This window comes from Pipistrellus kuhlii, unplaced genomic scaffold, assembly GCF_014108245.1.
Source record: "Pipistrellus kuhlii isolate mPipKuh1 unplaced genomic scaffold, mPipKuh1.p scaffold_m20_p_16, whole genome shotgun sequence".
NCBI lineage: Eukaryota > Metazoa > Chordata > Mammalia > Chiroptera > Vespertilionidae > Pipistrellus > Pipistrellus kuhlii.
In genome coordinates, this window is record NW_023425471.1 from 7,699,255 (window position 1) to 7,724,091 (window position 24,837).

Genomic DNA, 24,837 nt, shown 5'->3' on the forward strand with positions numbered 1-24,837 from the left:
CATCTTTAAAGCTTTTTACCTCAAGAAAATTGTGGTAATGACAGCACAGAAATATGCAAAGGCAAATTTGACTTCTATTTATCACAAATTTCTGGTATTCATCCTTCGGTCCAATTCAATAGGAGAATTTGAAGACAGTTTGTTCCGGCTGTTGCCCTCCTGTGGTGCTTAATATTTTTCTCTCAGGGATAAGGAAGGAGGACATAATGATAGGGAAGGAGGAAATAACATCCACAGAAACCATCCCACACCTTCGCCTTCCTTCAGTTTCCTTCAGATTTAACATGGGAGGGGGGCAATCGCACCTCTTCAACTGCCTCCTCCTTTCCATAATGTCGTAGGGCTGTTCCAGCACTTTTTAAAAATATATATTTTTATTGATTTCAGAGAGGAAAGGAGAGGGAGATAGAAGCATCAATGATGTGAAAGAATCAGTGATTGGCCACCTTCTGCGCGCACTATACTGGGGATTGAGCCCACAACCCAGGTCTGTGCCCTGACTGGGAATCAAGCCATGACCTCCTGTTTCATAAGTCGATGCTCGACCACTGAGCCACACTGGCTGGGCCCAGCGCTTTTTTAAGTTTCTATAATTGGCGTTTTTTTACCTTCTTCCCAACACACCATTGTATAAAAAGTGTGCTAGAAAGTCACATTTATTGGCTCACAGTTCACAGAGTCTTGTCCTTCGTTAAAATAACGTACTAGCCGAAACCAGTTTGGCTCAGTGGATAGAGCCTCGGCCTGTGGACTGAAAGGTCCCAGGTTCGATTCCCGTCAAGGGCATGTACCTTGGTTGCGGGCACATCCCCAGTAGGGGGTGTGCAAGAGGCAGCTGATTGATGATTCTCTCTCATTGATGTTTCTAACTCTCTATGCCTCTCTCTTCCTCTCTGTAAAAAAATCAATAAAATATATATATTTTTAAAATAACGTACTAATCTCCATCTGCAGTTAACAAAAAATACATTTTAGTAAACATGAGTTATGCTGAACATTATTCTAGGAATATACTGACAAAGTAATTTGAACTTGGTGAAGAGAATATGTAAATTTGAATTTTGTCCCTCTTTCATCTGATATCAAAAGGCAAGAATGTTTAATGCAAACCACTTCAACCAGGACTGTCACTCCCATAAAAGAAGCATTAAAGCTTTTCTGAAGGTAGAACATATTTTTTCCACTTAAGATAAAGCACTTGTTGCCTTATGAGGGCGAGATGCACCTCTTTTAATATCTCTGAAATCAGAATGTATCTTTGCAGCAATGGTATCGTAAAATTTTAATTGACATGTTTTATTTCTTAGCAAGACATAAAATAATAGTATTTTATAATTGCATGTCACAGATTGGATAATATATCATTAGGGTCCTGAAATAAGATCAAAACAATGTATAAGACCCAGGAAGATGATCTCTATTGAAGCAAAAACTATTTCCATTACTATAGTCCGTTTGGGTGAAAGAGGTCAAGTCCAGATAGGAACTATTTGGAAGAAGCTTAACGGATTAGATCATTACTACCATGGCCCATTTATTAAGTTTCTTCAAAGGACATCTTCCCAATGATGAATTCAAGCTAAAACTGTTTCTGAAGGGTTTGATTGCTGAACTAACCCGTTTAATCATGTGTGTATGTTCTATAGTAGGTTGCAGTTTTTAGTAAAGGAACATGTAAAAGTCATCCAAGACAGTGTATCGGTAAAGGACATGATCTGGGAATACCACCTTTACTTGCGCACAGATTAATTTTAGCCATGCGTGTAAACTCTCCCTGGTGCATTGTGGGGAAGCACGGAACTTGGTTGGAAAGTCTGTAAGGAGGATTCTCCTAAGGATCGGGAGCCTTTTAGGGGACCTTGCCGAAGATGGCAGCCCCTACCTTGGCTTTTCCAAACAAATCTGATCCCCAGGGTGTTTTGCTAGGATCTCTATGTTGAGTCTTTAAAACCTGACCTTGTAGAAGCATTTGCTTTCTCAAGGATGCTTACCCTGCTGATTATATCTAATAGTTAATTTTAGTTCAAGCTGTTGTTACAATAAAAGCCAAAGAAGGCAGGCAATTGGGGCTGTTTTTGGTTTCGAAAGCCAAACAAGCCCCTTAGCCTCTCTTTCACAGAAACCTGTGTCAGAATAATGGATTCATCCGTTGCTCAGGGTCTGCTAGTCAGCCCTGGCAGTACATGGGTGGCTTATGGTGGTGAAAAGAGCCCAACACTAAGAGTTGCTACAGGTAATCTGTACTTGAAAAAGTGACAACTGCTTTGGTACTTATCTTCCCCATTTGTAATATGAATGTTAGGCTTCATCAGTGGTTTTCAAACCTTTGGCATGGAACCTTTCCTTAAGTAAAGTGTTATGAAAACATCTAAAATGCAAACTAGGTGGAGGTGGAACTGCTGTGACTGAGGTGGTAGGGAGCCCAGAACCCCATCTGCTTCCCCCAAACTCGGGGCCATGAGCAGTTCCACAGAACTTGTGGAGCCAATCTAACAGCCATTGAAATACATCAGTGATCGGCAAACCGGGACTCGCAAGCCACATGCGGCTCTTTGGCCCCTTGAGTGTGGCTCTTCCATAAAATACCACGGCCTGGGCGAGTCTATTTTGAAGAAGTGGCGTTAGAAGAAGTTTAAGTTTAAAAAATTTGGCTCTCGCCAAAACTGGTCTGGCTCAGTAGATAGAGTATCCGCCTGCGGACTAAAGGGTCCCGGGTTCCATTCCGGTCAAGGGCAAGTACCTTGGTTGCAGGCACATCCCCAGTAGGGGGCGTGCAAGAGGCAGCTGATCGATGACTCTCATCAATGTTTCTAACTCTATCTCTCTCCCTTCCTCTCTGTAAAAAATCAATAAAATATATTTTTTTTTAAATAAGAATTTGGCTCTCAAAAGAAATTTCAATTGTTATACTGTTGATATTTGGCTCTGTTGACTGAGTTTCCTGACCACTGAAATAGATCATCTCTAAGTGGATGAGTATTAACATATACTTAAAATATTTGCTCTGCCTATTGTTAAGTTGTCTGGAATTTATTTTAAACTACTTTATTATAGAGAGTATGCTATTTTATACATGGTGTCCCAAAAATGTATACACACTTTAACAGCTGATAGCTCCATTTTGAAAGTGAAATATATTTTTAAAAATACTGCCTTATAATTAACCAAAGTACGTGTATACATTTGGGGGGACACCCTTTATGTGTGCACTTTGGTTTAAACTGCAACACTAGGAATACCTATTTCTCTAATTGGGAGTTTATCCTTCTGGGTAAAATATCACCAAGACTACATTCCCAGGATTGCTCCGTCAAGTATTCTGTTAGCCATATCTTCACCACCACCCGAGGCCTCATTGCTTGGGGGGGGGGGGGGTGGGATGTAAAAAGACAGGTGAAATAATAGAGTGAGCATTAGAAATTGATTTTATTTATGAAATTAGAGGTTAAGATACGAAGATTGGCTAAACTATTTTGGAAGCAATCCCCACCCTGCTGAACAGAGTGTAAGAATCTGAAGACTGTAGCAGACTAATCCCCCAAATAGGCTTGTGTCCAGCCATTGATAAGGAGGATTTCCAGCTGGCTGCTGCCAAGTAAGGGCAACAGAATCCCCACCGGCCTCACGTGATCCTTTTCTGCAAGGTGGCAATAATCTGGAGCACTTAAAGGTACAAGGGTTGAGGCTCCATCCAGCTCTCAGCCAGACTGTATGCACAGCTAATGAATGCTGTGTCTTTAACAAAGGTCTGTGTTGTGGCAGAGTTGGGTTTGAGACTAGCTTTCATGTTAATCAGGTGGTAAGGTTATGGGACAATAACTACTCCCCCGACACCCATCTACCACAAACTACCTTATTCACCCCCAAGCTGCAATATTGAGCCTGGTCATCACAACACCTCCATCTTCCCAATAAACTTCTGATGTTTGGATGGTCTTCATTTTACTGAAGAGGAAACGGAGCCTCCTAAGAGATGAGATGATTTGCTCAAGGTCACGCAAACAGTTCGAGGAAAATCCAGGAGTCTAAACAAAAGGGCCAGGATTTTGACTCCATCACACCCTTTTCTAAAGAGCTCTTTTCACTTGACCAAAGCTCTAACCACTCTAAAATTCTCTAAACTTGTTCCAACATTGCACGCTTATACTTTGAAAATGGCCTTAGAAAGGGGCACACAAATGGATAATTCCAGCATAGTTATCAATGACAAGGCACATTGAAAAATGAACTTTGAACTCGCTGACTTGATGCTTTTCCATCTTTAAGACATCACTTAAGAAACGAAGAACCTCAATGGATTTTTGACTGCAAATATTGACAGGATCCAAAGCAGACTAAGAATGTGTCAAGTACCCAATAATTAATGTACAACGAAAGGGAGTGTCAGAGAGCTTGTAAAGTGTTAGAGATGACTTATTAATATAATTGTAGGGCGATGATATTTGAGGGACAAGTTATAGACTAAATTATAGCCATAAGAAAAATTCCTTCTAACTTGAATTTGATAGAAATACATAGACCTATTGCTCTGTTTTTATTCCACTAACTAGACGATTGTGTCATATCTTGTCTCTTTCACTGACTACTGTTGCCAAATAAAATACCTTCTCAATGATTCCATTTTTCTGTCTCTAAATTGGGTATGATATCTACTACTCAAAATGAGTTTTGGACATGAGCTACTTTCTATGAAAGAATAAACAAACACAGAAAAATCTAACATTGATGACCTGGAGTTGCTCTAATGTTGGACTTCCTTCTCTATATAAAGTCTGTATAAATGTAAAGGAGGCAGGTTGTTGTTGTTTTTTGTTTGTTTGTTTGTTTGTTTGCATTTGTTTTTGTAACACATCTCCTTGGATTTCTTTTCCCTCCTTGAGGTTTGTGCATCTTATTTTTAAATATGCCTCTGACGCAGAGACCCAGTGCATCGCGTTCCCAAGCTATACATAATTTGTTACATCCTCGAAGTTGGGAATGGAAAAACATCTACTAGATCATCTTTTGCCAGAACAGGATACAGTTCCCTGATAATAGACCTATCTGATGTGAAATGAATACCACACTTGATCTGCCCAGGTGAAGAAAAGCAGAAAGAATTCCCTGTAAGTTAACTCCACTACTCCCTTAATTATTTGTATTGTCCTCCTGCTTGGCTCCAGGCTTCGAGCCCAAGGATTCTGAAAACAATATGCCCTCCACAGCCACTCCTGTGTGACTTACAATGGAATATCTTTCCCCAGTGGGCTGGCTTCTGATAGTTGCCAACCACTGGGCACTGACCATCCCAGCCCACTTTTCTTGCCATGATCATTGTTCTCTGATCTCCCCCTCCCTCTTGGTCCTGACTCTGTCTATCCTTTTAGTGCTGAGGGTTTTGGAGTTTCCTCCCTTCGAACACTTGTTTCAGATGACCCTCCCCACCCCCAACTGATTATATCTTTAGTTTTCAAAGGTCCCCAGCAGCTCCTGCCAGAATCTATACCCCGCCCCCTGTCATTCTCCGATGAGTGGGCAGAGGAAACTATAGGATTGCATTTCGTATTTCTTTCTGTGCTTTCCTAGTCTTACAGTCACAGTCCTTTGAATCGAGCAGGAAGTGGCCTTTTGAGATTTCTAGCATCTTTCACTGAAGACTCAGAAAAAAAGGTGTGTTTCCTCAATAATTGATAAGAAAATGAGATTCCTATTTGGTATATTAGCCTACATTAAGAGAGACATACATACATACCACTGAAATATAATGCAGCCTATTTTAAACTAAAAGTCTATATTAGTAGAATGCACAACTCCTTCATCTTCAGGGATTCGTGACGTGTGGAATGGATTCCGAATATACCAAACTTTCTGACTCAACTTGAGAAACTCCCACTCAGACACTGTTCTTCACCCATGATGTTTCTTACTAAAAGCTTTTCTTTCTTTTTTTTCTCTGTTCTCAACACTTTTTGCTCTCGTCAACAATTTCCTGAATGACTCAACTGTAGTCTTCTCATCCAGGGAAAAGCAAACTTCAAGAATGCGCTCTATAGCTATTAAGATAACGTGCACTATTGGTTGGAGGCAGGTGATAATTCTGAAGTTTGTGTGAATGTCAACCTCAACAATGGCATCTCTTAGCCAGAATATAACTGCTTGCCTCGTGCCACCAATATGGCGCCCTGGTTAGAGCAGCAAAGATTACTGACTGGAAGTAGCACTGAACCCCTAGAATCAGACTTCGACATTCAAGTTGTGGCTACACTTAGAGTCCAGCATTAGAAATCATAAACAATGCATTATAGTAATTTGCCTAAGGGGGGGGGGGGAAACAACAGTAGGTACAGTCAAAGAAAGGGCCTTACCTCTACATTAAAACAAGTGGCAAAGGAAAGTTTATTTTTTTATGTTTAAATTTCAATAAAATATTAAAGGAAGGTATGTATGTATTATTATCCTTTTTAGTTTAATCAATGTGTTGATTTAACTGACCAATCATGGGTGGTGGTAGTCTATTCTTTTGTACTAAGGATTGTCATATCCCTAAGACCCTTTCTTAAAAAATATATTTTATTGATTTTTTTACAGAGAGGAAGGGAGAGAGATAGAGAGTTAGAAACATCGATGAGAGAGAATCATCGATCAGCTGCCTCTTGCACACCCCCCACTGGGGATGTGCCTGCAACCAAGGTACATGCCCTTGACCGGAATCGAACCTGGGACCTTTCAGTCCGCAGGCTGACGCTCTATCCACTGAGCCAAACCGGTTTCGACCCTAAGACCCTTTTTACACTGGAAATCCTAGACCAGAAACTATAGAGTCCCTATATGTAAATTTTTGGTGGGTAGGGCTGTTTTATTTTTCCACAAAGTCTTTATGCCTGATCAGTGGAGAGCAGAAGAACAATGATAACAGGTGGAGGAGAGAAAGCATACTAACAGTTGGGACATCAAGATATTCTGTTCTCCATGTGGATTGAGTAACAATGGAAAACTTCCCATAGTAAGAAGCTACGCACTCACTAATGACGCAGGACTCAATAATCATTCCTTTAAAAGGTCTGATAAAAGAGTCAGATTTAGTTTTACAAGCAGCTTGACTAAGTCACTTAAGCAGAGAGGTGGGAATCCTGTGGCCAGGGTCGTTTCTATTTTGAGACTGCGGTTGCCACTTTGTCACTTTACTTTGTACTTGTCACTCCTAGCCGGTTTACGTTTAAGATTACTTTAATGAGTGTAGGCTATTAGCTTTTTCACTGAAATGCTGACACTCTCTGAATGATGGTTGACCTCTTTTAAAGGGAGGACCCAGCATCCATAAGATGTCTTCTTTTTTTTGTATTTTTTTTATTGATTATGTTATCACATAATTGTCCTCATCCCCCCATTCCCATCCCAAACCCCTCCCTACATATGCCCCACCCCCCTGTTGTCCATGGCCACTGGCTAGGCCCATATGCATGCACACAAGTCCTTTGGTTGATCTCTTCCCCTTACCCCCACTTGTCACAGTATAGGTTCTTACAGGGGTATTTCTTGGATCACATGATCTCGCACATCTAGAGGAAATAACAAACAACATAAACTGATGAACAAAAACAGACCCAGAGAAAGAGAAGCAGCGATCAGACTCTCAAACCTCAGAGGTCATTGTCTTTCAAATAGCCTTAGTACTCATGATGATCCTTTAGTTTAGATGGTCTGCACTGGCTCCTCTATCCTCACTCTCCATGCCAAAGCAGGGATGGTAAGTAATGAGGCTAAACGGTGTTGCAGGGTTGATCCTTTTAAGATGAAAAATATTTGAGTTTGGGTCCTGACTGTCCTACTTACAAGCTGTTGATCCTGTGAGTTCTTGCACTTCTCTAAACCTTTCATTATAATCCTTAGAAATCCCATTTGCGCCATGCCAAGTACATAGTAAACCCTGAAGGACCTGTTACTATTATTATCATTCTAATAATAAACCTTGGAAGTTATTCTCAAGAAGTTCATCAAGTATTAGAAGCTGGGCAGAGGCTTAGAGGTCATTTAATGAAACGCCCTCCCTTTTCAGACTCTGAGGACCTGGGGAGTGAAGTTACGGAGCAGAGCTAAGACGAGGGCACAGGACTCCTTTCCTTTTAACCATGAAGCTCTCAGAACTCCTGGGAGAGGACAAATAATACTCAGCTTGCTTTGATCAATGGTGGTGAGAAAGCACAAGTGACGACCAAGAGAACATTGGCTCTGGGCAGCCTGAGGCCCTGGGAAGGCCCATGGTGGTTTTCAAATGAAGTGTGTTCGAGAGGAAGGGGAAAGACAGGCCAGTGTCACTTGTTCTCATTAGGAAAATTCACCAAGCAGATCGCTGATGGCATTAGATTTCCCAGCAGCTCTAGCTTTCCCCACCACCTGTCACATCAAATTCTTTCATCTGCAGGGATCAGATCCACTGTGCCTAGTGTGCTGGCGTTACCTTGGTTGCAAATCCATCCCCATCAACAATGGAGTTTAACAGTCACCCTGGAGAGAACCAGGGTCAGCAAACTACAGCCCATGGGCCAAATCCAGCCTGCCACCTGTTTTTGTAAATAAAGTTTCATTGGCGCACAGCCACACTCATTCATTTATGTGTTCCCTATGGCTGCTTTTGTGCTATAATGGCAGAGTTGAGTAGTTGAAACAGAGACCCGATGATCTACAAATCCCAAAATATTTACTTTCTGTTTTGGGGGGGGATTTTATTTTTTATTTTTTTTGAGAAAAGATTCACCCACATCTGGAATAGGTTTTTATCATCCGCTTTGGAGACAAAGGCCCTCTCTATGCTATGAAAAGATCAACTGAGTTCTTAGGGATATATTTATATCCTTGGCAGAAATGACATTTCATGAATACAACTGAGGAGAAATGTAGGCTTCCATAGAATCCTCTTACAATTCCAAGGCCACCTCTTCTTCAGTATGTAGGTGAAAGACACCTGAACATCTCCTCTCAGTGTGGGTCTAGTTCTGGCCTCCCTCTTATTCTAGAACATGGGGCAGATGGAACCAGTTGAAGAGAAAGCAAGGCCATTCTTGCATTGCTTGGATAGTTACAAAACCCATCTCTTAAGGAATTTGTGTGCCATAAACCATACATTATTTTGTTTATCTATTACAATAATTTTATTAAATAGTGATTGTTCCATTTTACCAAAGGGTAAACTAAGTTCACAGAGTGAGGGAGTGGCCAGGCAGAGATTTGTAACCGTTGGGCTCCATGTTGTCTGATGCACATAGTTGCAGTAAGTCATTCAGCTACCTAAATGCCTGACTGTTAAAAGTATGGTTGGCAGTGGCTAAGATTCGTTCAATCCAGACAAAAGAAAGATCCAAGTCATCATTTCCAGAAGTTTGCCCTGCTAAACACTAATCTGAAAGTACTCATGAAAATGGTGCCATATATTTAAAAAACATTATACATGTTACCATCTTCTTGGGAACCTACGAAACCATTAGCAAGTAGTGCACTCTGAAAAATTCCACAGTCAAGATCCCATTCAACTCTGCTCAACATAATGTTTCCCAAACACTTTATCATGGAACCCTCTAAGTAACAACATCCCATAAAACTAGAATTCCAAGAAACACACGTTTGGAACTATTGAACTAGATGATGACTCATAACAATGGGTAATAGTTATTGATCAGTTACAAGGGACCAGGCACTGCCTAAGCATCTATGTGTATTAATTCATTTCACACTCGCAGCAAACCTATGAGATCAGTATTGGTATTTTCCTCCCACTTGATGAATGATGAAGCCGAGGCACAAAGAGAAGAAACAACTTTCCCAGAAGCACACAGCTAGTAACTTGTGGAAACTGTAAGCTCCTTGAACACAGCGATCAGCTATCAATTCATCTTTGCATAGCCTTCACCTAGTATGGTGCCTGGCACAAAGCATGCACCCAGGAAATGACAGTTGTCCTGACTTTGAGATAAGCTCTTAATAAAAAGGAGAGTGTTGAATAGAACATTTAAGATCTTTAAATGGTATTTATACAACCAGGACACTCCCTCATCCACTGGCGCTTCTCTTTGTCCCAGACAACACTAGACCCTAGATAATGTCCCTACTATAAGCCATTTGTCTAGCGTAACCATTTTCCCATTTTATTTAATGGACCCTACTTTAGGTTAATGCAGAAATAATAGGAAAATATCAGATATTGCAGATCCTCTTTAACCACAAGAAATAATAGTTCATTGGAAGGTGCATTAAATTAGGGGTTTTTTTGTGTGTGTGGCATCAAATATATCCAGAGAGGCAATACCACATCCGTAAGGAACCACTCTGGGTAGAGTGGATGGATTTTTTTTAAATGCGGTATAATAACAGCTATTGAGAGCAGTCAATAGCAACTTTGTAAATGTTACAAAGCTAAAAATATATCAAGGTCAAAATTATTAGATAAAACACTGGTGAATTTTCAGTGTCGATTTGAGGGAAGCACTAAAGAAGAAAAATCAACACGCTTTCAGCTTTAAAAGGGAGAGAAGCAAAGGCAGCCTGAGAGGACTATGTTTTTGTGTCCTGCAAAATAAAAAGGAAATTTGTGTTTAGTGCCTTGGGAGCTTCAAGTGCAGCAATCAAATTGCATGACTCTCACCACTTTCACATAGAGCGTTCCTAAATAATAATCATTGTAATAACAGTTGACACTGAATGAGGGCTTATGTTGCTGTTTTGAGCATCTTGGATGAATAGCCCTCGGAGGTGAGTACCGTTATTACCCCCATTTTACAGATGAGGAAATAGAGGCACCGAGGTAAACTTGTTTTCCCATGATCCCACACCCATATGAAATGGACTGAGGATTCAAACCCCAGTAATCTGGCTTCAGAGCCCATGCCATTCACAGCCATGCACACTGGTAAATTCAATCCACACAAATAGGCTCGAAGGCTCAAAGGCCCAAGGAGGCCACAGATCTGGGACGTAAAATAAGTTGCACTGCCAATGTCAGGCTATATACCCCAGACTCATTAGGCAGACACCAGATGGCCAAGTGTGGCCATGTGAAGTTGGCTCCTTCCTGGCCAATAGGCTCTTCCTTGGTGGTTTGTTCTAGGACACGTTTCCAGAGGTTGTTGTAGATGTTGCCACTTAAGAAGTCCATCCATGTAAGGCTGTGCATTGATCACCACAGGTAAAGATTTGTCCCTTCTCTACTCCCAGTGTGCACCAGGATTTCCTACCCCACAACCTGGCCACTCGCACACCCCTCCAAAATACCACCACTCGCTTATGAGTATGCTTATGCTGGGATGGTGCGTCAGACCCAAAATATTCAGGAAGTGCCACATGTTCTGCAGTATTCAGAAAAGCTCTTGCTGGGTTGGCTTAGTGGCTAGAACGTCGGCCTGTGGACTGAAAGGTCCCAGGTTTGATTCTAGTCAAGGGCCCATGCCCAGGTTGCGGGCTCGATCCCCAGTAGGGGCCACGCAGGAGGCAGCCGATCAATGATTCTCTCTCATCATTGATGTTTATATCTCTCTCCCTTCCTCTCTGAAATCAAAATATACTTATGAAAAAAGATGTAATTTTTTAAAAGTCCAGGGAAAAAGTCTGAAAGCACAGATGTTTCCATGCTGATGGAAAGATATGATTTTACAATAAAGCGTGTGGCCAACATCCTAATGTGGTAGCCATCTGAGAGTTGAACACAGAGCCCTTAAAAGAAGTAACAAGTTGGCAAAAACAAATATTGAACGTTATCTCCATAATTGTATCTGTGTTCCCACATGCCTGCTTCCCTCTCCCCTTTTTGTGAGCGTGACACGTCAGTTGAAACAACCAAAGAATTCATTTGCTGAGAGGGCTTGTTGAGACATTCTAGCATATGTACTTTAAAAGATAAACACCCGAGCCTTGGGAAGAACACTTGACAAGAAAGGTTTATTATTTACAGGAAGATGTATTTCTAACAGATGGCTCAAAAAACTCAATTGGATATTAAAATGGAAATTGGATTTCTTAATTTCTATCAATGAGCCTGTCAAAAACTGACACGTCAAAAAATATACACACTACATTCACACATCTAGAGGAAATAATGAACAACATAAACTGATGAACAAAAACAGACCCAGAGACAGAGAAGCAGCGATCAGACTTTCAAACCTCAGAGGGAAAGTAGGGGAGGGTTGGGGTAAGGGGAAGAGATCAACCAAAGGACTTGTGTGCATGCATATGAGCCTAGCCAGTGGCCATGGACAACAGGGGGGTGGAGGCGTATGTGGGGAGGGGTTTGGGATGGGAATGGGGGGATGAGGACAATTATGTGATATCATTATATATATATATTACATTTTTTGTAGAACAGTTCATTCTCACTCATAAACTTTGTCTTATCATTCAGCACAACTAAACAAAATAGCTTCTTCCTCTTTCATTGTACCTTACAGCCTTTCTCAAGTGTACCTTCAATGAGTCTTTCTTTTCTTCTTGAAAGCAATCCTCAGGTTCAAGCAACTGCAAAAAGTCTGGCTTATTAAGCACACAGGCTAGAAGTCACAGAACTGCTGCTAACACACAAATCTGCCTACTTACCTGGATGGCTCTGACATTGGAAACTGGCTGTTTCGACATATTCACGCAGTCTTATCCCTAAAAAAACAAGCATGAAACTGTTAGAGGTGGCAGCATTCAGATCCTCGGGCTTGATAAATTAGAACGTAACTCATTATTCAGCTGGGCAGTCACCCCTTTCCCTGGCCATATATTCTTTCAGGCTCGGGTTCCCAAGTTACTCAGTGACTCTCCCTCCTACAGCCTCAGGGAACCGGAGAGCCCCGGATAAATCATTCAGGAGCAGAAACCCTGAGAGCCTCGCCCCTGATGCTAATGATAGGCTATCGAAACTTGAAAGGCGCTATCATCTCCTTCCCTGCCCTCCTGCCCGCCCCTCCCCCTCCCCCACCCGCCCAAAGCAGCAAAGCAAAGAGGCTGTGGGAATAAAACACCTTTGTTTGGGGACCCGGGAGCTTTCTGCTTGAAACTGAACTTTTGATCTGAATGAGTGGTTGCCCGGGCTATGCCGTCAGTCAAATGAGAGCGGCTCCTCTCTGTGGAGCATCCAAAAAGAAATGGCCTGTGCTTCATTCTTACTACTGCGATGCTCTCTCTGCACGTGTCTGTTCGGCCCAGTGAGCCCAGAAAGTAGGCCGCATCCCCCCTGTGTGTTATTTTTTTTAACATATTTTATTGATTTTTGACAGAGAGGAAGGGAGAGGGATAGAGAGCTAGAAACACGGATGAGAGAGAATCATCAATCAGCTGCCTCCTGCACACCCCCTACTGGGGATGTGCCCGCAACCAAGGTACATGCCCTTGACCGGAATCGAACCCAAGACCCTTCAGCCCGCAGGCCGACGCTCTATCCAAACCGGTTTCGGCGTCACCTCTTCTCTTCTAACAACAGCCCAGAAAGCAAATAGAACTTACATGACCGTGTCAGATCCCCAAGACGTAGTAGTGCTTCCTTCCCAAAGGATTTTTGTTTTCTTTCAGCTCCTGAGACCTGACTATGGTCCAGTGGTCACTATGGTTGGGGGGGGTGGGGGGGTAGAGGGGACAGGGAACAGCCCAGCCCTGTCCCGGTGTTGTTGTCACTTGGTCTATTCAATGTCAACAGAACCGAGTGAAAAAGCAAAGAACTCAGTGCATTCAAAGCATGCTGCTTTTAGAACGGAAATTATATAATGGGTTGACTGCCTTCCCTCTGTTGACTGGTGTAAGTGTGTGTGCTAACTGGCGAGGAAACGCACCCAGAGAGCAGTGGTGCCATTGGCCACATGTCCTGTGGTAAGCTGGGCTACGTCCCTCAAAAATCTCTGGGTCCATTGCCACTTCCTTCCATTGTACCTGCTTCACAGGTTGTGGTAACAAACAAAATGACACGGTGTTCCTGAAAATGCCTTGGGAACTATAAAGTCAGCATCTAATATCTGACTTCCAACATTTATTATTTTATTGTCGTTGCCTATAGCTCGTGACATTTTAGGACTACCGTATACTAATCTACAGCTGTAGGCACAGTGTCAGAATGGATGTCTTAACGCCCCTCAATGCTTGAGAGCAGGGGTGAGGATCCTTCCTGCCACGGGCCATTTTGGATATGTATAACATCCTTAGCCTAATGTAATTCATTTGATATAAATGCATGTTGCTATGAAAAGAACTCCTGGATTTATTGAATTTCGAGTCCCACCTGCGGTTGCCTTGTCAGGGCCAGACCAAATGGTTTTGCCAGCCTTATATGGCCTGTGGGCCAGACATTCCCCACCCCTGCTTTAGAGATAAAAGATCCGAGAATTCTAGGAACACTTACGATCTTCAAAGTCTTAGTCTTTATTATAGGAAATGATATAATCACATAATTTTTCAATCTATAATTTGTATATCCAACTATATAGTCTTTGGAGGCACACACATGAAAACAAGGAGATTTTTTTTTTTAAGTTTCACCTGAATGTCTTAGTAATTTAGAAAAATAGCCTGCAGGCATGAGAGTCTAGGTAGAATTGTTTTCAATTTGCTTGAAAAATTCTAAAGCAGCAACTAACGGAACAATCAGGAATGCATTTGGCTCTATTATATGCTTCAGATCGGTTGCAGGCTGCTTTCCTGCAATATCAAAGACTCAATGAAGGGTTTTTACTTTTTGGATTTAGGACACACAGCTCAATTTCAAAAGGAAAAGTGTGGTAGTTTCATTCTCAATGTTTCTATTCTTCAAAAAGCCATTAGAAGTCATGCAAAGCAATAATTTGCACAGGACTTTAGTATCTCAGCAGATAGTAATACTCTGCATATACAACTAAATGTTAACCGATATCACGGGAACTTTTAAAAAATGTCTTGATTTGAACTGTGACAATTGGGAATTTCTTTATGTGATTATACTAACAGGTTGAAATGTAAAAAAAAAAAAAAATCAGGTAATGAATGCTATTTCATACTGCATTGGGTTTTTTAAAAGTTAAGCTGGTTTTGTTTTTATTTTCACTGAGCTGTATTTATTTGGATTTTGTGGACCTCTACGTTTAACAGATGGCTATCCCTTGCACCTTAGCGCCTATCATCTCATCTGCATGCACATTTCTTCTTAACATATATGCCTGCGATAGAGACGGCTCTGAAAAGTTGGTCAGATCCCCGCTCTCGCTCCTCACAAACAGGCTAGATCACAATTGTGTAAATCGCTTCTGCAGCCGTTCTTGCTGTCCTCATTATTCGCGGAGAAATCAGGGCAAAGCACACCGATGAATAAAAATAGACAGCGTTCCCCGGCTGCTTCCCTGGCCCTGCACTCACCTCCGTCAGGGATGCAGAGTGGAGAATGCACCTTCCTTCTTTAGCTGTGTGCCTTGTCCGGGACCAAAAAACAAAAAACACGAAAGCTCTCCCTTAGATGCCCAACTCCACTCACACGAGGGCCACTGCTTTTCCTACAAAGAGGTACTCTTTATAGCACTCTTGATATCGTATCTCCCGGTTCTGGCTACAACTTGGAAACACGGAAAGTTTGACAAGGCGTGTATTGTCTCTTGCAAAGCCTATGTACTATCATGGGAACGCTTGCCAGTTTAGCACGGTGGAGTTTTCCTGGCAGTTCTGCAAAGCATTGAGGAACCTTTAATGGTCTGCGTACCGAGTCATGCACAGCCCCCCTGCTGGATTTTCATTGGGCGGCATCTGATATCTGACTTCTAAGCAAGGCTCTCGCTTCCTAAAATGTTGTCCACATTCATATCACTAATTTAATAAGAGTGGATTCCGAGGCAAGTAAATCAATATTTGCAAAGCAGGGATTTTGTTTGTTCTTTTAACTGGTCAATTAGATGGCTAAAGCGAAGTCCCAGAGGGAATTGTCTTCTGTCTCGCAGCTAAAAATAATTCGGGGATGGGGGTAGGAAGATGGTCAGCTGTCTGAACTAGCTCCTTATTCCCTTGGCCTGAAATATCCTGAGAGGGAAGAGGCACTCTGTGTTCCCACATTTCAGAACCCGGTGCCCACAAAGGCACGGGAGTGTTGACCTCTCCCCTGCCGAGTACAGAGAACACTGACTAACGTGGGACTTTCAAAAGGTGGGTCCGGAGTATTTCTCCATCTATACGTTGATACAGTTCCGTCATTGAGGCCAAGCCTGGCGCTTAGGGAGATGAGAAAAGCATTTTCAACTTGAACTGTGTAACAACTGGCAACCATTTGCATTTAGGTAAACCAAGGAGCTAGCTTTCCTCTGCCCCGAATTCTGATCATTTCTAGGCTTACAGCCCAAATCAGCCTGCAGCTGACCGACTGTAGCCCCGGCCATAAGAATCAGAATGACATAATATGCAGGGTCACAGGCATCAAGCTTGGACCCTGGAAAGTTTCTTAACGTCACTATCAATACAAACTACTTTTAGTTCGATATTATATCAACCTCTCTCTCTCTCTCTCTTACACACACACACACACACACACACACACACACACACGCTTTATAAAACAGAAGCAGCACTATCACCCTTGACCAGTGAATTTACAAAGAAGCTACACACCCACTGGTTCCAAGCCTACAAAGTTATAAGTAAAGTAGTCATTCCAAGTCAGATAGCAAAGCAATTTCCGTCAGAAAGCAAGGTTGCCCAAGCTTCGTCCTTCTGCTTACCTGCTTTACGTGTCTGTCGCCTGCCTGAGGAGAGTCCCAGGCAGCCCGGTGCAAGAATACAAGGCTCCTTAGAAGGCGAAAGGGATGCCTGGTGTCCTCTGAGCTGCGATCTCAATTCCGACGCTTTGCATGTGGCTGAAATAGCTCAAGTGCTCGGTGCCTCACCCGGGATTGAGAGCTGCTCCCGGCTCCGGGCTGGAGGGGAACTCGGTTTAAGGCTAAGTGTTAAAGAGAATTCCTGTCATAGCTCACAGTTGTTCTTCCTAAATATAGAGTTTGATACAAGCCATACGCTGGCTGCCTCCGAAAGGCTTGACCGTGCTGAAAGCAGGGCTCAGATGTCAGCCGGAGGTGGCTACGGAATCTTACTGCCCTCCTAATCTTCCAGGAGATGCTGGCTGCATTTTCTCACGTATTCTGAGGGGGCACCATGAAGTCTGAAAAGTAGGGAAAGTTTCTATCTTTAGCTTTACTACCTGGAGGCCAGATGATGAGGAGGGGTCAATCAAAATAGGAGAGAGGCGACATGGCACCCAGCTTTTCAGCAGGGGCACGGGCATCCCAGCTTGGTCATTTAGGGCCCATTAAAGTTGTTTCATAATCAGCACTCAATAATTGGTCACCAAACGATGATAATTATAATATCATGGTGAACTCTAAGACATCACCCTTTTTGGAGGTCAAGAATAGTCGCAGATCAACTGACTAAGGTAGTTACAGGGCCACAGGGCCTCGCTCTCTCTGCTTTACCGCCTCTATTGGTAGCCGTGACTTTGACCTTTAGAGTACAGGAGATAACAGACAAAATAAAACAAAGAGGAAATGTCGATTTTAAGTATGACACAGGCTGAAACCGGTTTGGCTCAATAGATAGAGCGTCGGCCTGCGGACTGAAAGGTCCCAGGTTCGATTCTGGTCAAGGGCATGTACCTTGGTTGCGGGCACATCCCCAGTAGGGGGTGTGCAAGAGGCAGCTGATCGATGATTCTCTCTCATCGATGTTTCTAACTCTCTATCCCTCTCTTTTCCTCTCTGTCAAAAATCAATAAAATATATGTTTTAAGTATGACACAGGCCAGGGCCAGGTATGAGGCCAAAACACTTTTCTGTTAAATATATTTTTATTGGTTTCAGAGAGGAAGAGAGAGACAGAAACATCTATGATAGAGAAACATCAGCAATCAGCTGCTTCTTGCACGCCTCACACTGGGGATGGAGCCCGCAACCCGGGGATGTGCCCTGACCGGAAATCGAACCTCGACCCGCTGGCTCATAGATTGATGCTCAAATGGTTGGCCATGCCAGCCGGTAGGCAAAACACTTTTCACACAGAACGCTGCCAGATCCTAAGGGACATGCTCCTTAATTGTGTTTTAGTCTTTGTTTGGGGGTATTTTTATGGAGGACCCTTGGGCTCATTATTTTTAACATTACTTTTTTTTTCTTTTTTACTTCTGCAATCTCTGACATTTCCTTTACATAGAACTTCCCTTTAGCAGAAAGGTTAGACTGAGTGGGCACATTTATAATTCATCCGTTGGATGAAAATGACTCCATGTCTGAGTCCCTGACCCCATGGTCAAACACTGAACTCTCCCCGGCGGCTACCTCCTCCGAGCTCTCTCATGTGAAGACAAGAAGCTTCATTTAATATGAGAAAGTCAGGTTTCTGTTCCCTGCAACTGAATGCATTTCACAGGGAAGCAACTGGCTTGTTTTCACGTGGGTAAAAAGAATACCAGCTTTCCAATAGCTTAGGACCGTGGCTCGCGAGCCACATGCGGCTCTTTGGCCCCTTGAGTGTGGCTCTCCCACAAATTACCACGGCCTGGGCGACTCTATGTTGTTGAAGAAGCGCCTTTAGAAGTGTAAGTTTAAACAATGTGGCTCTCCAAAGAAAATTCAATCGTCGTACTGTTGATATTTGGCTCTGTTGGCTAATGAGTTTGCCGAGCACTGGCTTGGGAGGTCAGTAGATAATTGTGGTTCATCTCAGTTTGGGATTCACCATGAAATTCTATTCATGTGCTATTTAAAAGAACTGTGTCTTTAAATTTTTGTTTAGATAGTATGCTCTGAGATCATATGGCACCAAAAGTCAGTTGTTTTTATAGTGGGGAAGAATAGCTAATGAGTACCCTACTATTTCCCCAGGTGGTTGGCTAAACGTGTATATTCACAGCTCTTTTTTTTTCTTTTTAAAAAATAGATTTTATTGATTTTCCACAGAGAGGAAGGAAGAGGGATAGAGAGCTAGAAACGTCGATGAGAGAGAAACATCGACCAGCTGCCTCCTGCACACCCCCTGCCAGGGATGTGCCCGCAACCAATGTACATGCCCTTGACCAGAATCGAACCTGGGACCTTTCAGTCCGCAGACTGACGCTCCATCCACTGAGCCAAACCAGTTTCAGCTGTTCACAGCTCTTCACCAGACAATAGATGACATCACTACATGGACGAACAACCATAATGAGCCATGTCTGATCCCTTGCCCTGCACTCAACCCATACATTTTGACACAGTCCTTTTGTCCCCAACCATCCCTTAACAGCTACTGGTGTCGCACATTGCCAAGAAAAGTGCTCCTGGTGGCAATGCCTTGTCCACTAGGCTGGCCCAACGTGGGCATGGCTGCCTCTGTGGGAAGAACCAAGGTGAGATGCAACATGAACTAGGTTAAGCCAAGAGGAACTTTGGCAAACACTGCTCATACTTTTCTCTTAATTGCCTCTGCCCACCTGCGTTCTACTGCAGCTGTAGACAGTTCTCAGAACTCGGGCAGCCTCACGGCTCAAAAGCCTGAATCTCGCTGCTTCTCCCCACTGGTGCTCTCTCCATCTCCAAGGTAGGTTACCTGGGTGTGTTGTAGGCATGACCCATGAGTGCGGGGGGATGGATACCACTAGGGACAAAGCTCTGTCGATGGGGATGAAAGTCCGTGATAAAACCTCCCGGTTCTCTGGTGGAATGATTCTGAGATGTGATCTACACTGTCCCAGAGGCCCCGTCAGTACTGAGCCCCAGTTGCCCACTGCAGGAACCTACTCATTATTACACTTTATTGGCTTTCTCCTTTCCCTGGCCCACTTGTGTTCTCTGGGGTCAGCACTTGCAACCAAGTCCTTGTCTCAGTGTCTGGATTTGAGGCAACCAGACCAAGACAAAGGGGTTTATAGGGAAAGCTTCATATTGTGGAAGGAAAGGCAGGGGTTATTCAGAAATAACTAGAACCAGGAACTCAGACCTCACTGGAGAGTGCCAAATTGATTTCTCCAACTCCAGGTTTATAGATACTGGAGTTCTGATTGCCCAGGGGGTGGGGCGGGCCAATAGGGGCGGGGCAAGGGGGGAGGGGGGAGGAGGAGAAGGGCTGTGGGGGAGCCGTTTGGCCAGCCTCCCTGCCCTTAATCAGGGTGGGAGAGGCCGATGGGGGCGGGGCTGGCTGGCAGAAGGGGCCGCTGGAGGTTGGCTGGCTGCCCGCCCCCCCTCCATCGGGCCAGTTAGTGACCACAGTGGGCATCATAGCAACCGATAGTTCAGCAGTCTGGTCGCTGGCTCGTTTTGGTTGCTTCCCTGTGTTTGTTTCCATGTATTAGGTAGAGTTGCTATGTCTCCCAGAATTGTTAGAGTGGCCTTGTGTAGATGTCCTATAGGGCCCAGTGGCTCAGCCTCCCCAGTCAACAGAGCTGGGCATGTCATGTGTACCCCCTGTGTGGGCTGTGTGTAGTGTCCTGTTGTGTTGTAGTTGACCTTTTATTATTGTTGGCATGTCACTGGGGAGGGATTGACCCCCATCCCAATTGATAACTGGCTGCAAGTACAGTGGAGGAATGCTATGCATGTGCCAACCGGTGGAGTAGGATTTGCTTCATTGGGGTTTTGGTGCCTGCTGAGTCTGCCCCTTGAGTGTGCCCCTTGTGGGAGAAGTTGGGTGGTGCTTTGACATGGTCTGAATCTGTCCACCAGTTGCACTGGCTCTGGAGCCTCCCAGAAGGTGCAGGTCAAAGTCAGCTGCCACCTGTGTTCTGCCCTAGTCCACCCAGCATGGGCTACAAAGCTATCTGCATATGACTGCTACTTGTGGTGGACTTGGAGGTGCCCTGGAGAGACCAACCTGCAAACAAAGGCTGGCTGTACTAGTGTCAGGCCTGGGGCCATTTAGCAATAGGTTTGGGACACACAGATACCAGATGCTACTTGTTTGAAAGATTTTAGGGAAGTCCACAGCTTGGGTAGGCTTGCAAGCTGGGTGAGGTAGAGTCTCAAGGAATTACCAGGGTGGGACAAACAGTATGAGCTAGGTTGGAGTCTCAGCTATGCTGCCCGCCTCTGGTTTTCTGGGGGGTGGGGAGGCAGGAGGGACAGGTTCATCAAAGGAACAATGGCCTCTGCCAGCACTTCTGTCTGGGAGAAAGCTGCCCCTCCAGCTCTTGCCCTGATGTGTGGGACAATTCAGTTCCTCCCTACGTAACCCAGGTGCCTTTTGAGTTCTACTGCATTGCTGCAATATTTAAACCTGATCAGAGCAAGTAAGTCCAAGTAAGTATTTGTGTGGACCCTTTAAGAAGAATGCTGGGCACTCAATGTCCTTTGGTTGTTACAGCCAGAACTAATGGGGACTTCTCTTCCCACCACTGGATCACTGGGCTGGAGGTTCTGATATGGGGCTGGGACCCCTTGCTCCTTGGGGGTGATCTCTGCAGCCAAGATATTCCTCCCAGTTTTTATCTGCTACATGTGGGTGTGGAACCTGACTGTTCCTCCACTCTACCCCTCCTACCTGTCTCCATTTGGCTTCTTGTTTATATCCTTAGTTTGTAGGACTTCTGTTTAGCTAGATTTCAGGCGGTTCTGCATGATGGTTGTTTTGTAATTTAGTTGTAATTTTGATGTGGTTGCAGGAGGTTCTGAGGGCCAGGTCTACCTATCCCAACATCTTGACCACTAATCTTATTAGTCATTTTCTAATGAGTGTTAAAATAGACTATTTTTGAAGGATTTGGACAGCCTGTAAGTGTATTTAGAATTATGTTTTCCTGCATTGTCACTTGAGCACTTTATAACCTGGCTCTTTTTAAAAAAATAAAAATAAGGCAACTCTACTACTTTGGTGACACATGGTACATGGGAGAGGGTCCTCCTCCAGGATCTGAAGCAGTAGCCACCTGGCACATGCACCAGAGATCTGTGGAGGACCCCCAGTTCAGCTTCTGGCTGCGCAGCACTCCCCCCATGGGAGTGCACTGACCACCAGGGGGCAGCTCCTGCATTGACCGACTGCCCCCTGGTGGTGAGTGAGTGTCATAGCAAGTCATTCTGCGATTCTGTCAATTTGCATATTACCCTTTTATTATATAGAAGGATTCTTGAAATTGGGCCAGCTGGGGCTGGAGGACCCACTCCCAAGATGGCTGCTCCACTCCCATATCCAGCACCTTTTGTCAGGGATGGCTGGAAGACTGGCTCAGCTGGGACTGTCCACCAGAATGCCTACATGAGGCCTCTCCAGAATGGTAATCTCAGCTTGTTGACTTCTTACATGGAGACTCAGGTTCCAAGAGGAAGTTATCCAGTAGAAGGAACAGAAACTGCATGGCCTTTTATGCCTAGCCTTGGAAGGCACATAGCATCACTCCTACTGTGCTCCACTTGCCAAAGCAGTTACACAAACCTATACAGATTCAAGGGAAGGACCTCTCTCTCTATGGGAAGAGGGTCACAAAATGTCTGGCCATATTTAAAGCCACCTCATCATGATTATTATTTAGAGCAGCCGCAAGCTGCAGGGACCTGATTTACACAGATGGCAGGGCTGGCCTCTGTAGAAGCAAGGGCAGCTGACGGGTGTGATGGGTGTGACAGGAGGGGGAAAAGGAATGTGGATGCAGAGGTCAGCAGCTTGGTCCACTTGCCAGGGGAAGGGGAAGGGCGAGCTCTTCTGACTGAGAATCATTTTGCAGTGAAATGAGAAGCAAGGTTGACAGCTGAGAGTGAGATGTGAGGAAGACGTTTTGGAGCTTTGAGACGGTTTAAAATAGCTCTCTCAGAGAGGGAGAGGGAATTACTCCAAAAATATAGTAAGACCATGAGGCAGCTCTTGAGGCCTAATTAAGGTTTGTGGTCATAAATTTCAAGTGAAACCAAGATCAATGTTCATCTGAATAGGTATCATTTTTATTGTGAATAGTAATTGCAGTTTTTACTTCTTTCATTCATTTATTATATATAAGAATTTTAGCCCTAATGGGTTTGGCTCCGTGGATAGAGCATCGGCCTGTGGACTGAAGGGTCCTGGGTTCGATTCTGGTCAAGAGCAAATGCCTGGGTTGCAGGCTCAATCCCCAGTAGGGGGCATGCAGGAGGCAGCCAGTCAATGATTCCGTCTCATCATTGATGTTTCTATCTCTCTCTCCCTTTCCCTTCCTCTCTGAAATCAATAAAAATGTTTTTTTAATTTTTTAAATATGTGTCAGTTAAAGTATTTTTTATACAAATACAGGCCACCAAAATATATCAGTCATGAATCTCTAAGTACTGACAACATTTTGTCAAAATACAGAGATTATTATAAATACAAAAACAATTTTTTGGCAAGCCACCTCTTCAGAATTTGGAAAACTGTTTACTTAAAAATGGATATTAATTTTTTTTAATAAAATAAAAGTGGATATAGCCCTGGATGGTGTGGCTCAGTGGTTGAAGCATCAGCCCATGCACAGAAGGGTCACGGGTTTGATTCCTGGTTCAAGGAAATGTACCTGGGTTGCAGATTCAATCCTGGGCCCTGATTGGGGAATATGCAGGAGGCAAGCAATCAATGTGTCTCTCTCACATCAGTGCTTCTCTCCTTCTCTCTCTGTCCCCTCCTTCCCTTCCTTCTACTCTCTCTAAAAATTAATGAAAAAAAAATCCTCAGGTGAGGATTAATAACAACAACAAAAGGATATAAAAGATTGTAATATTACGGTTAGTAAACATAATTGGATATATATGTACACACATACATGATTATATGTATAATACAGATACATTACATGTATATACTAGGGGTCCCTCGGCCTGGCCTATGGAGATCATGCCGAAAACGGCTCTCTGACATCCGCTAGAGGTCCTGGATTGCTAGAGGATGGTTCTCAGGTGATACACCCCAGAATCTGGCTCCCTTCCAGCTGCAGCTGCCAAGTCACCACAGCTCAGCAGCTCTTATGTTGAGCATCTGCCCCCTGGTGGTCAGTGCATGTCATAGCTACCAGTCAGATGCTTGAACAGTCGATGGTGGCTATGGCTTTATATATATAGATATGCATACATACACACACATAAATTTTTAATTCAACATTCATTTTCTACTGCCAAGAAATATTTACAAAAGTGTTTAAGGTACTATGAGATCAAGAAAACCTTGAATCCCCAAATTTAGAAATTTTATATTCCAGAATGCCTGACCCAAATTCTAAAAAGCTAGAAATTAACAACAGAAAGAAAGAAAACTATTTAAAAGACTCTTAAATATTCTTCTAAATAATTTGGGGGTAGAAGAAAAAAATCAAAATTTAATCACAATCCTTTATAAATTAACCATAGTGAAAATAGTGCATGAACAGTAGAGGGAAATTCATAGCCCTAAAATTCTACCTCTTGATGGAAGAAGCTGCAAGATAGCAAGGCCATGTTTTTCAATCTTTCACAAAGGCAAAAAAAAAATTTTTTTTAAATAGGAAGGTTTAGTTATGTAACTAGGAAATTGCTGCAGTATGTATCGTATTTTTTTCATCTATAAGATGCCCCCATGTATAAGATGCCCCCCACTTTTCCAACACAAAATTAAGAAATTTATATTTTAAACATTTTGCTGGTTTTCCTCTTAAGGCCTTTTTTATTTTATTTTATTTTATTTTTCATCTTAAGGAGTTGTTCTTCCTGTTTTCTCCACTGTCTGATCCTACACTCAGTGGGAGGAGGTCCCACTTATCTCTCTGCAGCTCTATTTCCATGCTCTTTTGCAGAGCTGATTACATTCAGTTTGAATTTTTCAGAATAAGACAATAGCTTAAGGGTATTTATCATTTTATTTTTTGACATCTTTATGGGCTCAGAACGCTCAGGTCCCTGTTGCATCTGCAGACTTAGGGCATAAGCTGATGTCAGTAACAATAAGGCTTGTGAT

The 24,837-nt window shown here is 43.3% G+C and overlaps 1 protein-coding gene and 1 long non-coding RNA gene across 4 annotated transcripts in view; one reads left to right on the forward strand and one right to left on the reverse strand.

Annotated features, from left to right (window-relative positions):
• SMPX (small muscle protein X-linked) overlaps positions 1-16,978 on the reverse strand; it is a 52,676-nt gene extending 35,698 nt beyond the window's left edge. Inside the window, exons 1-2 of one of the 3 annotated variants that reach the window (XM_036440026.2) lie at positions 16,668-16,973; positions 12,559-12,615 (exon numbers count right to left, since the gene is read on the reverse strand). In XM_036440026.2, the coding sequence (XP_036295919.1) occupies positions 12,559-12,597 (39 nt within the window). In that variant the 5' untranslated portion in view covers positions 12,598-12,615; positions 16,668-16,973. Of the gene's footprint in view, positions 1-12,558; positions 12,616-15,324; positions 15,486-16,667 lie in introns of those variants that run through there. The other 2 variants (XM_036440027.2, XM_045582323.1) reach the window with 2 other exon arrangements.
• On the forward strand, positions 83-23,915 carry LOC118720071. Its single transcript, XR_004988349.2, has 4 exons — positions 83-94; positions 3,171-3,173; positions 13,784-13,788; positions 23,718-23,915. It is a non-coding gene; the product is annotated as an uncharacterized LOC118720071 (long non-coding RNA).
• Positions 23,916-24,837: the final 922 nt, after the last annotated feature.